A 12,885-nucleotide genomic window follows, 5' to 3' on the forward strand; every position below is an offset into this window, starting at 1 on the left:
CTCAAGTTTAGCTCTTTGTTGTTTCCTTCAAAGCACTTATCATAATTTTTTTTTCGTAAGGTTTTAGTTATTTTATTTTTTCATTGGTTTATTAGACTTTGGCATGCCTCCCCCATCAGTCTAGGAGCTCCACAAAGCTATTATCCACACTATTCTTGTGACCAGCACATAGTGAACATTCACTGGGTCTTTGCTGACTGAATGAAAAGAAGGAAGTCCTTGAACGTCCTGTCCCTCTGCTCTCAGTCAACCCCCAGGTGCATCCACCCACTTCTTTTCTCCTCTACTGCTCTTGGGATACAACGGAAGAGGTCCTCCAGCCAAGGCCATTCTCTCCCACCTCCTCAAGAAACTCCCTGCATCCTTGATTCTTTCTTCTGTATCTTCACCTTTACAATCATCTCCTATCAATACTCAAAGATGTTCCCATGAAACAACCAACACACCAGAAACTTCAAAAGTTCTCTTCCGGCCTCAGGTCAGCCGGTGATGGCCCTGTTCCCCTAACTTTCAGGACTCAGCTCAACACTCCCCTGTGTTCCTCTACAACTCCTTCTCAGGCTCTTTTTTTTTAGGGAGTGCTTAAATGTTGGGCTCTTCCAAAGTCCTTTTTTTTCCCCACCCACTCCCCCGCCCCCAGTGACAAGGGAGAGGGATTCCCGTGGTAGAGTCTGGGAGAGTTCTGACAACGGGCGCTGAGGGGTGAGGCCGGGTCAAGCGGGGCGCTTAAGGAGACAGCTCTGAAAAGCCCAAGCGCACTGGTCAAGGAGGACAGGTGCTGAGGAGAGGACCTGAGCCTCTGTGACGTGTCACGAGGGAAAGACTGGAGAGAACGGAGGCGCGCGCCGGGGACACGCAGCCTCGCGCTCCGCAGAGAAAAGCGCGCGCTCGTGAGCGCGGCGGCCTCTGTACGCCTGCGCCGCCGTTGCCGGGCACCCGCCGGCGAAAGGACAACGCAGGCAAGGGGTGGGGGCCGCGGGGCTCCGGAAGGCCACCCTTTACCCGGAAATGGTTGTAGAGGAACATGGCGTTGCTGGTGCGAGTCCTTGTGAGTGAAGGAGTAATTTGCTGTGGTCGCCCGCTGGGCCCCAGGGTTGGAGTCGGAGAGGGCAGGGCGGGAGAAACTGGAGGAAAGTGCAGGAGGGGAGCTTGTGCGGCGCGAGGCTACGCGGCCGCCTCTCTGCGGGGAAACTGAGGCAGCGTCCTGGTTCCCCCTATCCTCTGTTTGGCCGTGGCTTCTCCCTCTTTGGAGAAGGGAGACAGTGACATCGGACCTAAATTTGGCGAAGTTTGCTTTTTCTTAGTCACCTCATGCGATCGCTTTCCCGCAAGGAGAGGCAGCACCTGGGGGCACTGATTGGAGTGTCGGGAGACCTGGGTTCTAGTTTCTGTTCTGTCACTGATGCCCAGGGTGACCTTGGACGGGTCACTTTCGGGCCTCGGTGTCCCGATGGAAAAAACGAGGTTAATCTGCAGTCCCTTCGGTTTCTGAGGTTCTCTGGGTTTGTTTCCGAGATCAGTAAGACGATTCGTGACTGTACAGTTAAGTGGAATACTATTACAGGTTGTCAGGTTGAAAGCTGCACGAAAACGGGGCTCCTATCTGTCGTTTTGACTTTGCCTAGCACAGTGTATGGCACATCATAGGTGTTCAAGAAATATTTATTGAAGGAATTAATGAAGTAAGGAAGGAAGGATTACTAGACTTCTTAGCACCCTTATGGGAAACTACTGCACTTTTGATTCGTCCTTACCTTGTAGCATACTCTGACATCTGGGAATTCAAGGAGAAAGAAAGTGACAGCAGAAAAAGGTTAGGAGGATACAGAGCTTAGTTACTAATCATTGAGGGATGGAAGGGTTTATAATTTTAGTGAGTCTTTCAAAAATTGGATCAAGGACATTGTTTTTCAGAGCAGACAACTTTCCCTTCCTGCCTCTGGCTATTCTGTGACTTGTTATTTACACTTAACGTTTCTAATCTTTTTATATATGGTTTACAAGGACTGCAGTTTTACCTCTTGTATTTCTTGTCAGCCTAGCAAAGTGCAGTTCTCTCTATTGCTGCCCAGTGTTTGAAGAATAATAGCTCATTTAACTTACAGAAAGATTCATTTGGTGATGTAATTGTTGATGCCAGGGCAGAAATTGATTCAGATTTGAGAACTGGTGTTGGAAATGGCAACTAGGATGTCCTTATTTAGTTTTTAAGGTGGGTATGTCAGGAAAAAGATGAAAAGTTTACTGGGCTATACATCCAAAATGAACGAACACCTTGATTTGTCTTGGAAGTTAGTGGCTGCCCAGATAATATTAAATGTTCTTGCCCCTGAGTGTGTGGACTGTTTCAGGTTTATTCTTAGGTGGTAGCATCCATTGAAACCACCTAACTGCCCTCTGTTAGTCAGATTTTTTTTCTATTTATTCCTTTCTGTACATCTTTTTAGATAAAAACCAAGTTTAGATAAAGTCATTTTCACTTTTTTAGGTTTTAAAATCACTTTCCCTTTATACTGATCGTAAAGGCCTCTTATACGATACAGTGTGCTGTGTGACAAAGCAATGGAGTCTCCCCTAGGACTGGTTGAAAGTGGCAGTAAACGTGAAAGCAGCAGATATTTATTGATTATTTATTGAGGAGGCATTTGGTTTAGATGCTGAGGAATTCACAAATACAGGAAATCTACCTGTCTAGGAGTCCGAAGAGCCTTGGTTGAAAGCTTGGCTCCATTACTTACTATGAGTGTACCCTTGAGCAAGTCTTCTAATTTCTCTGAGCCTCAGATTTTCTTAACAGTAGGTTTGATAGGATTGATCAGAAAGTCAGGTGATACAGATAACATTTAAGTGCTTTTCTTCCCTTCCTTTTAGTTTAGCAACTGTTTTGAGAGTTTGAGCATTCTAAGAACTGTCCAAGGGACTGAGGATGAAAAACATACACTTTTCTCTCAAGGTTATAATCTAATAGGAGAGACAGAAAAGAGAACTACTAATACAATACTTGAAATGCTGTGATAGAAGTCTGTACCAGGGGGCGCCTGGGTGGCTCAGTCGTTAAGCGTCTGCCTTCGGCTCAGGGCGTGATCCTGGCGTTCTGGGATCGAGCCCCACATCAGGCTCCTCCGCTGGGAGCCTGCTTCTTCCTCTCCCACTCCCTCTGCTTGTGTTTCCTCTCTCACTGGCTGTCTCTATCTCTGTCAAATAAATAAAAACTCTTTAAAAAAAAAAAAAGAAGTCTGTACCAGGTGCTACAGGAGCAGAGTAGAGACACACCTAACCCAGCTTGAGGATAAGCATTCATCGGGGAGAGATACCTGAACTAAATGAGAACATTATATCGGGAATGGGAGAGAGAGCATAGAAGAGAAGCATTAGTTTATGCTACTAATGCCATACAACCAAGAACTGTACATGAATCTGTTTAGCTTGACTTGGGGACACTTACGGGGAAGTGGCAGGAGAGGAGTCAGTGTCTTGTGTTTCATGATTAGGATTAGAGGTTTATCCGGAGACAGAGGGGAGCCTTTGAAATATTTTAAGCAAAGGAAGATTTATTTTTAATAGGTTTTTTCCCAAGTATTCTCCCTCTCTCCCTCCCCCCTTTGTTTTTTTTCTTTCTCTTTCTCTCTCTCTCTCTCATTCATTCATTCATTCGTAATTTTCAAGTTGAAAACAACCCGATCTTCATTCTCAAGTTATTCTTATGCCTGTAATGTAAACCACTAAGGTACTTCTATAGGGTGAGATCCTGAGTCTTTCCAATGGGCTAAGGGAGGAGATGCATCATGGGTAAGCTGCAAGTGCACACTGAGGAGGTTTGAATGGTGTGCAACCTAATAACTGATAGCAGCCCAGTGTCCAGGCTGGTTTCCTGTAGTCCCCAGTTTGCGCCTAGCCCTGGAGACTGGGTTCTAGGACAAGGTTACGCACTCCCTGACCTTTTGTGACTTGTGCTGGAGATAGGCGGGTAGTCTGTGATAGTGATGTATATATATTGCTTGGCATCATCTACCATGCTGTAGATGGGATCTATGTTAAAGCTTCTGTTTTTAGGGCAAAAAAGTTTGTTTTTAAAGGTTTTTTGATACATTTATTCTTTTGTTATCTAAATTTTTAAAGTTAAAGAATAATTGACATACAATAAGTTGGACTTATTTAATTATACAATTTGATAACTGTTAAGATAGATATACACTTGAAAAGCTATCACCACAATAAAAATAATGAACATGTTTCTCACTCCCCAACGTTTCTATGTGCTCTTTTGCAGTCCTTTTCTCCTATTGATCTCGCCCTGCAACCACCACTGATCAGGGAACGCTTTAGTTTCTTCTCTCATTTTTTATTTTTATTTTTAAAATTTTTATTTATTTTTTAAAGCTATGGTCTTTTTACTTTTATTTTTTTTTTTTAAATAAGCTCTACACCCAGTGTGGGTCTTGAACTCATGACCCAGAGCTCAGGAGTTGAATGCTCTACCAACTGAGCCAGCCAGGTGCCTCTCTTCTCTCCTTTTTTAATTAAAATTTAAAAATTTTATTTTGAAAGTATAAAAAAGTTTAAAAAAAAGAAAGAAACTCATCATCAGAAACTCTCATACTCACTATTAGATTTTTGCTTTAATAGATCCCTGTAGCAGTTGTGGATGGATCAGTCAGAGGGCTGAGGTTCCAAGTCCTGAAGGCCAGTCAGAAGCTACTCAAGTAATCCTGGAAGAAGTGAGGAAGGCCTGTAGTAAGAGGGGAAGTGTGGTTAAAGAGGAAGGGATGATTTCAACAGGTGAGGAAACCACCTACCAGGGCTTGGTGAAGGGTTAGATGTTGAGGATGAGGGAGAGGGATATCTAACAGTGAGTCCCAGGTCTGCCGTGGATGACTGAGTTAATATAGCTGTGTCCTTCACTGAACATATCCAGCTGGAGGTGGTGTTTTGTTGTTATTGTTGTTGTTTTTAAGTAGCTGGACAGCTGGCATTCAGGAGAGAGTAAGCCAACTGAGATAGAGTTGGAATGAGATGTTGAGATTTCCTGGGCAAGAATATGGATAGCCAACATTTTTAGGGCATTTATCAGGGTGCCTGGGTGGCTCAGTGGGTTAACTGCTGAACTCTTGATTCCAGCTCAGGTCATGATCTCAGGGTCCTGAGATTGAGCCCCACATAGGGCTCTGCGCTCAGCGGGGAGTCTGCCTGAGATTCTCACTTTCGCTCTCCCTCCACCCGCTCCCACCCCTGTGCATGCACACACTCTCTCTCTCCCCCACCCTAAAAAAAAAAAAAAAAGTTTAACATTTATAGGGCATTTACCATGTGGTAAGCACTCTTAAATACTTTATATGTGTGAATTTACTTAATCCTGACGATAGCCCTTTAAAAAGGTAGGCCCTATTGTATTCTCCATTTTAAGATAAGAAATTTGAACCCCAGAGAAGTAGTATTCCTAAAACATTCTCATTAGTTTCCCCTTTGTTTTTCCTCTTTTTTTCCCTTCTCCAACAATGGGTTTAGGAAGCAGGAGGAAGCTAAAACACTGCTGTTTCAGAGTAGCTCCGGTGGAGGAACTGGACATTTGAGCAGTGTAGTGGGGCTTGTTTATGGTTTTATGAGCTGTCCTGGGCATTGGTGATCATTTTTGCTTTAGTTTGACAGTAGTAGAAATTGCAGAAAGGCACTGTGTACTTTTTTTTTTTTTAAGATTGATTTATTTATTTGAGAGAGAGAGAGTATGTGTGTGTGTTGCGGGGGGAGGAGCAGAGGGAGAGAGAAATTCAGACTCCTCGCTGAGTGCAGAGCTGGATGGAGGGCTCCATCTCACAACCCTGAGATCACGTGCTGAGCCAAAACCAAGAGTCGGACACTTAACTGACTGGGTTACCCAGGTGCCCCTCTGTACTTGTGTTTTTTTTTTTAATTGTAGTAAAATACACATAGTATAAAATGTACCATTTTAATCATTTTTAACTATACAGTTCAGTAGCATTAAATTAAATACATTTACATTGTTGTGCTGCCGTCACAACCATGGATCACAGAACTCTTTTTATCTTGCAGAACTGAAATTCTACCTATTAAGCAATAAATCACCATGCCCCCCTCTGCTTAGCCCCAGGCAACCACCATTCTTTCTGTCTTTATGATTTTGACTACTCTAGGTACTTCTTATTAGTGGAATCACATGGTATTTATCCTTTTGTGAGTAGTGTATTTTACTTAGCATAATGTCTTCCGGGTTCTTCTATGTTGTAGCATGTGTCAGAATTTTCTTCCCTTTTAAGGCTGAATAATATTCTATAGTATGTATATACCACATCTTGTTTACCCATTCATCTGAGGACAGACACTTAGGTTGCTTCTGTCTTTTGGCTGTTATGAAATAGTGCTGCCATGAACATGGGTGTACGTATATCTGTTCAAGGCCCTTTTTTCACTTCTTTTGGGTATGTATTCAGAAGTAAAATTACTGGATCATATGGTAATTCTATGTTTAATTTTTTGAGCATTTGCCATTTTATTTTTCACAGTGGCTGCAGTGTTTACATTCCCACCAAGAAAGCATAAGGGCTCCAGTTTCTCCACATCTTTGCTAATGCTTGTTATTTTTTCTTCCTTTTTTCCTTTCATAGTGACCATCTCTTTTTTTTTTTTTTTTTTTTTTTTTTAAGAGCGAGAGTGTGCAGGAGCAGGTTGGGAGAGGAGGGCAGAGGAAGAGGGAGGGAAAGATCTTAAGCAGGCTCTGTGCCCGGTGCAGAGCCTGGTGGGGGAGCTCGATCTCACAACCCTGAGATCATGACGGTGATCGAAAATTGAGAGTTGGACACTTAACCAGCGGAGCCACCCAGGCACCCCCTTAGTGGCCATCTTAATGGGTGTGAGATGATGTCTCATTGTAGCTTTGATTTGCATTTCTCTAATGGATGTGGAGAATATTTTATATGGAAGCTGGCCATTTATGTCTTTGGACAAATGTCTATGTGAGTCCTTTGCCCACTTTTTAAATTGAGTTTTTTGTGGTTGTTGAGTTGTAGGAGTTTTGTTTTTGTTTTTTTAAGATTTTATTTATTTATTTGTCAGAGAGCACAAGCAGGGGGAACAGCAGGCAGAGGGAGAAGCAGGCTCCCCGCTGAGCAAGGACCCTGATGTGGGGCTTGATCCCAGGACCCTGGGATCATGACTTGATCACTTAACCAACTGAGCCACCTAGGCATCCCAGTTTTTTTCTTTTTAATATATTCTGGATTCAGTCCCTTATCAGATATATGATTTGTAAATACTCTCTCCCATTCCGTGGATTGCCTTATTACCTTATTGATAGTATTCTTTGATGCACAAAAGTTTTTAATTTTGATGAAGTCCAACTTAACTATTTTTTTTCTCCTGTTGCCTGGGCTTTGGTGTCATATACCAGAAATCATTGCCAAATCCAATGTCATCACTTATGTTTTCTTTTAAGAGCATCTTAGTTTTAGGTCTTATGTTTAGGTCTTTGATCCATTTTGAGTTAATTTTTGTATCTGTTTTAAGGTTTTACTGTAGTTTTTTGTTATTTTCTTTGTGTTTGCTGTGGGGATTACAATTAACGTCTTGATTTATAACAATCTAGTTTGAATTAGTATCAACTTGATTTCAATAATACATTAGAACTTTGATTCCATTTAGCTCCCTTCCTTCCTGAGTCCCTCATGCCGTCAGTGTCATCAGATTACATATTTATACATCATGTGCCCATCAGCATAGATTTACAATTATTCTTTATGCAGTTGCTTTTTAAATTAAAAATAAAAATGGAAATAAAAATAATTATAAACAAAAAATATTCATGCTGTATTTTTTTTAAATATTCATGCTGTATTTTTTTTTAAAGATTTTATTTATTTATTTGACAGAGATAGAGAAAGCCAGCGAGAGAGGGAACACAAGCAGGGGGAGTGGGAGAGGAAGAAGCAGGCTCATAGCGGAGGAGCCTGATGTGGGGCTTGATCCCATAACGCTGGGATCACGCCCTGAGCCGAAGGCAGATGCTTAACCGCTGTGCCACCCAGGTGCCCCTGGACATTTTAAATAATATATATGTGGCAACTTTGGAAATCAGATCTGTTCTTTCCCAGAGTTTGTTATTATTTTCTATTTAGTGACCTTTCTGAATTAATAAATAAATAAAGACTTTATTCTTTATTGTGTGCTTAGTTAACTTAGTGGTCAGATAATGATTGGAGACGTCCTTAAATACTTGGACCCAGTAAGTCTCCTGTTTTTTTCTGAGGAACTCTGTGCACATGTTGGGGCACATTCTGCCTGTCATTTAACATCTCTGTCTTAAACTTCACTTCCTGCTTGTGCAGAGTCTTGAGGTCAACCAGAGGTCTCAGGTCTTTCCTGTTCTTGGACACAGCTCTGTGCATATGCATGGCCTTCCCAGGAATATGTCAGACCTTTTCAAAGCCCTTGTGAACAGCTCATTCTCTTGCTTTTCCTTTTAAACTTTTTTTATTAGCCTATTGTTTTCCCCAAGTATTATCCACTGCCTCAGGCAGCCATGAAGTTAAACAATTGTCTCTGTTTGTTTTCAATCAGTGCTGCTGGGGAAACGGTTTTTCGTTTTTTCGGTTTTTCATATTGCGTGAGTTCCAGGACAGCTTTGCAAATGAAGTCTTCCAAAGAACTACTAACAGATCAAATAATGCTAGTTCTTTGCAAATAAGGCTTTAAGGAGCATCAACTCCATTCAGTAACTTTTCTCCAGAGAAGACTAGTTCTTTTTAGTGAATATTGCTTTAGAAACCAAACTTGGATGCTAGATGTAATCATTGCCTCCAGGACCTATCAAGACAGGGATAAGAAGTATATGTAAGTGTGTACAAATACATAAACACACATCTATTTCTATATTTATTATACATATTAAAAACCCATACCAATTACTCTAAATCCATCCTAGTACCACAGGGTTTATTGTACCCTTCTGCCTTTTCATATTTGTTAACGCCTTTCTCTAACAGAAACCTTTAATATTTGTAATAATTGATATATATGCTTATTTGCTCAGTCTTAATATATTTACTGATTTGCTCAAATCTTCCCTGGATTTAATCAATCTTTTAAAGCGTAGATTGGACACCCCTAACAAAATGGGAGGAGGCAGAGTATTCAATAATTATGAACATTCTCTGCTCCTCTCTGTGTAAGTATCCTTTTGTAGCATGCCACTTTGTAAGTAAGGTGGTGTTTATCTTTCGGATTATGGAACTGAATTAGCATCCATGGTATTCAGAGTACAGGAGCCAGTGGACATTTGCAGAGTAGATTTGGTGACTGTGGTCGATCTTCATTATTCACAGATTCTGTATTTTTGAATTCATTATACTTGCTAAAATTTATTTGTAATTCCAAAATCAATACTTATGGCACTTTTGGGGTCATTTATGGATATGTGCAGAGGAGTGAAAAATTTGAGCTGCAACATGCAAGTTCCTAGCTGAGATAGATATTCTAACTTCTTATTTTAGCTCTTATACTGAGAACAAGTATCCTTTTCATGTTCTATTTAATGCCATGTTTTTTTGCATTTTTGTGCTTTGTTGGTGATTTCCCTGTTTAATATGGCCCCCTAATGTTAGTGCCGTCTAGTGCTATCTAGTGTTGCTAAGTGCGAGAAGGCTGTGGTGTTTCTTACAGAGAAAATTTATGTGTTAGGTAAGTTTTGTTCAGGAGTGAGTTACGTGCTATTGGCCATGAGTTCAATGTTAATGAATCAACTATATATGCGTATATATATATACACACATATATAATAAAATAAGATGTCTTTAAACAGAAACACACAAGGTTATGTATCGATTGGTATATGAAAATGTGACCAGAGGCTTGCAGGAACCTAAGCCTGTATTTACCCTAGGAGCGATGGTTCAGTATTTACTAACTCGGTGTTTGTTTCACTTTATAAAACAAAACTATGGGGAATAGGAGAATGGACTCCCTGTAAAGCCTTTTCCAGCTCATGAGTAAGCCGAGGAAAATACTATGTACCTTAAAAACCACATGCAGCAACAGGCTGCTCAGTGGATTGATTCAAGTATAGTTGAAAAATTGGTCTGTTCAGAGTATTTTGAAATACAAATGTAAAATCATCTGCAATTTACAATACGCACAGGAAATAAAAACATGAAACTTGTCTTTGAAGTGTTGGTGAGGCAAAAAGACAATAAAACCAGTTCCCATTTAGTTATGGTGTATATAATATCCTAAGTTAAAGCAGTAATTTTAACCACTGGAAATGGCTAGGAATGTTTTCCTAAACTTGGGAGTTGAGATTTGCTAATTGTTATAGGCCTGATATGTCAGTATCTGTAAGAGGGAGAGAGGTACTTCCACAGATTTATATTTATAAATGAAGTACTGGGAGAGGTGCGGAGGAAAATGGACCAAATAGAGTCAGTAGAACCAGTACCTGGAGTCTGGGGCGACTTCTTGAAGCTAATGAGCTCATGGGTTGGCTAAGAGGGAAGAAGAGAGTCCCAGAGGAACTGACCAGAAGGGGATTAGCTTGTGTGGAGAGAAGCAGTAATTCCCAAACCAGGGAATCTGCGTCGGGTTTTAGAACTGCTGAATGGAGAATACAAGACAGGGTATGTAAGTATAAAGTTGAGTCTAGAGGGGTCCAGTTGGTAAAGATCAGGTGTTTAAGTTTGACTAAAAGGGCACTTGGAGGCACTGCAAGCTTTTGAGAAAGGGAATACCAGGTTCAAAACAATATTTTAAGAAAATGATTCTTGCTGCTATGACAGTTTGCTGTGAAAAGAGAAGCTTGTGTACATAATTCAGTAACAATTTTAAAATGATGCTTTTGTGAGTGTTTTAGTGTTCTTGAGGTGCTTTTACAGATGATCCCTGAAACACTCTTGTGAGGTAGCTTTTATTATTCCCACTTTACATAAAGGAAAATGGAGGTCCAAAATGTTGAGTAACTCATTCAGGGTCACACAGCTATTTAATAACCGTCTTGGGATTCAAATACCCTTTCTGCTGCACCTCAGTTTCAATTAAGGGTTTGGACAAGAATTGTTGTTGTAGGATTGGAGAAGGAAAGAACAGAGCTGATTGTTTCTTTCTTCTAATAACTGATTTAAAGTATTGGCATAAAACCAGGTAGAACCAAAATTACAGAGAAAAATTTTGTTGACATGGAGAGAAAACGTGATGAAATTCTTCAGAAAATCTTTGAAAAGTTTGTATTGTTCCTACTTGTAATTTCCCTTTACTTTTTTGTCCCTGCTTTGGGCTTGAATCTGCAGAAATTTCATCTTGTCCCACATTTACATATTTAGGAAAGGAACATCTAATGTTGAATGATTCTGGAAAATGATTCAGTGTTAGTAAACAAAAAGCCAGTAACTGTCTCTTATTTGAATATTATCCCAACAGATCAAATCTCAGCTGGAATAAAATATTTTGAAGCTTTACTTTTCATTTAAGACATAAGGTGTTGTGAGTTGTCTATTAAAAATAGTTACGCAGTTCTATTTTATTTTTTATTTTAAATTTTATTTATTTATTTGACAGAGAGAGAGAGAGAGACAGCCAGCGAGAGAGGGAACACAAGCAGGGGGAGTGGGAGAAGAAGAAGCAGGCTCCTAGCAGAGGAGCCTGATGTGGGGCTCAATCCCAGAACGCTGGGATCATGCCCTGAGCTGAAGGCAGACGCTTAACAACTGAGCCACCCAGGCGCCCCAGTTACATGGTTTTAAAACTGTGAGACACTTGAGAAAGCATTTCTAGGTTTAAAATTCCTACACCTTTCTCCACATCACTCTTACCCCTTCCTGCCTACTCATGAGGAAATGGAGATTCAGATTCAACTTATTATTTATTTGGACATGCTGCAAGGTACATTTGCTGATTTTTCTTAAATCCTGAGAAGTAGGGATTTTTCTTTTATTTTATAGAAGAGGCAACAAAGGCTTGTATCTCAACAGAGGAGCCAAGAGTCAAATCAGTGCTTTTTGAGTCCAAGTACATGGCTCTTTCCACAGTACTATACTATGTTTTAATTGTTTCAAGACTGGATCATAGGGTGTTAGGATAGAGTTTGGAGATACTCCCTTTACCCTTTCATCCCATAAACGAGCATGGATTCTGGAGTTGAGCTGCCTGGGTTCAAATCTTAACCCTGTCATTATATTAACTATGTGACCTTGAGAAATTACTTATGCTGTCCATACCTCAGTTTCTTTATCCATATAAATGAGATAATAGCAATATTCTTAGGTCATTGGGTGGTGATTGTGAGCTCTAAATGAGTTTATATATGTAAAGTACCTAGAAAAGTGCCCAACACATAGCAAGTACTCATAAATATTACTAATAATTGCTATGAGGAATCTGTGCATTGTAGAGGTTAAATTATTTGTAAAGATCTATTAGACTAGCTGAGTTTAAACTAGAATCCAGATCTTTGGCTCCTAGTACTGTAGTTTATCTGTTTGGTTTTTTTTTTTTATTTGTTTCGCTTTATTTTTTATTTTTTAATTAATTTTTATTTATTTATCTTTTAGAGAGAGTGTGCACATGTGTGTGCGCATGAGCGGAGGTGGGGGGCAGAGGAAGAGGGAGAGAATCTCAGGCAGGTTCCATGCCCAGCATGGAGTCTGAAGTGGGGCTTGATCTCATGACCCTGAGATCATGACCTGAGCCGAAATCAAGAGTCCAGTGCTTAACCTACTGAGCCACCCAGGTGCCCCGGCAAAGTGTTTTTAAACAATTTGTGTATCCAGTCCTCATTGTGGTCCTATAAACTCTATAGGTCAAGTAGAAAGAAATCCTTGGGTCCCCCAGAATTGGTTCCTAGAATAGAGATCTCCAGTGCTGTGTACATGAATGCCATTTATACGGTGG

The 12,885-nt window shown here is 40.5% G+C and overlaps 1 protein-coding gene across 2 annotated transcripts in view; it reads left to right on the forward strand.

Annotated features, from left to right (window-relative positions):
- The first annotated feature begins 901 nt into the window (after nucleotides 1-901).
- Nucleotides 902-12,885, forward strand: part of LOC113258537 (ubiquinol-cytochrome-c reductase complex assembly factor 1) — a 92,675-nt gene continuing 80,691 nt past the window's right edge. The window contains exon 1 of one of the 2 annotated variants that reach the window (XM_026503366.4): nucleotides 902-1,048. In XM_026503366.4, the coding sequence (XP_026359151.1) occupies nucleotides 1,025-1,048 (24 nt within the window). In that variant the 5' untranslated portion in view covers nucleotides 902-1,024. The remainder of the gene's footprint in view (nucleotides 1,049-12,885) is intronic. The other variant, XM_026503367.4, reaches the window with a different exon arrangement.

Source organism: Ursus arctos, unplaced genomic scaffold (assembly GCF_023065955.2).
Source record: "Ursus arctos isolate Adak ecotype North America unplaced genomic scaffold, UrsArc2.0 scaffold_16, whole genome shotgun sequence".
Lineage (NCBI taxonomy): Eukaryota > Metazoa > Chordata > Mammalia > Carnivora > Ursidae > Ursus > Ursus arctos.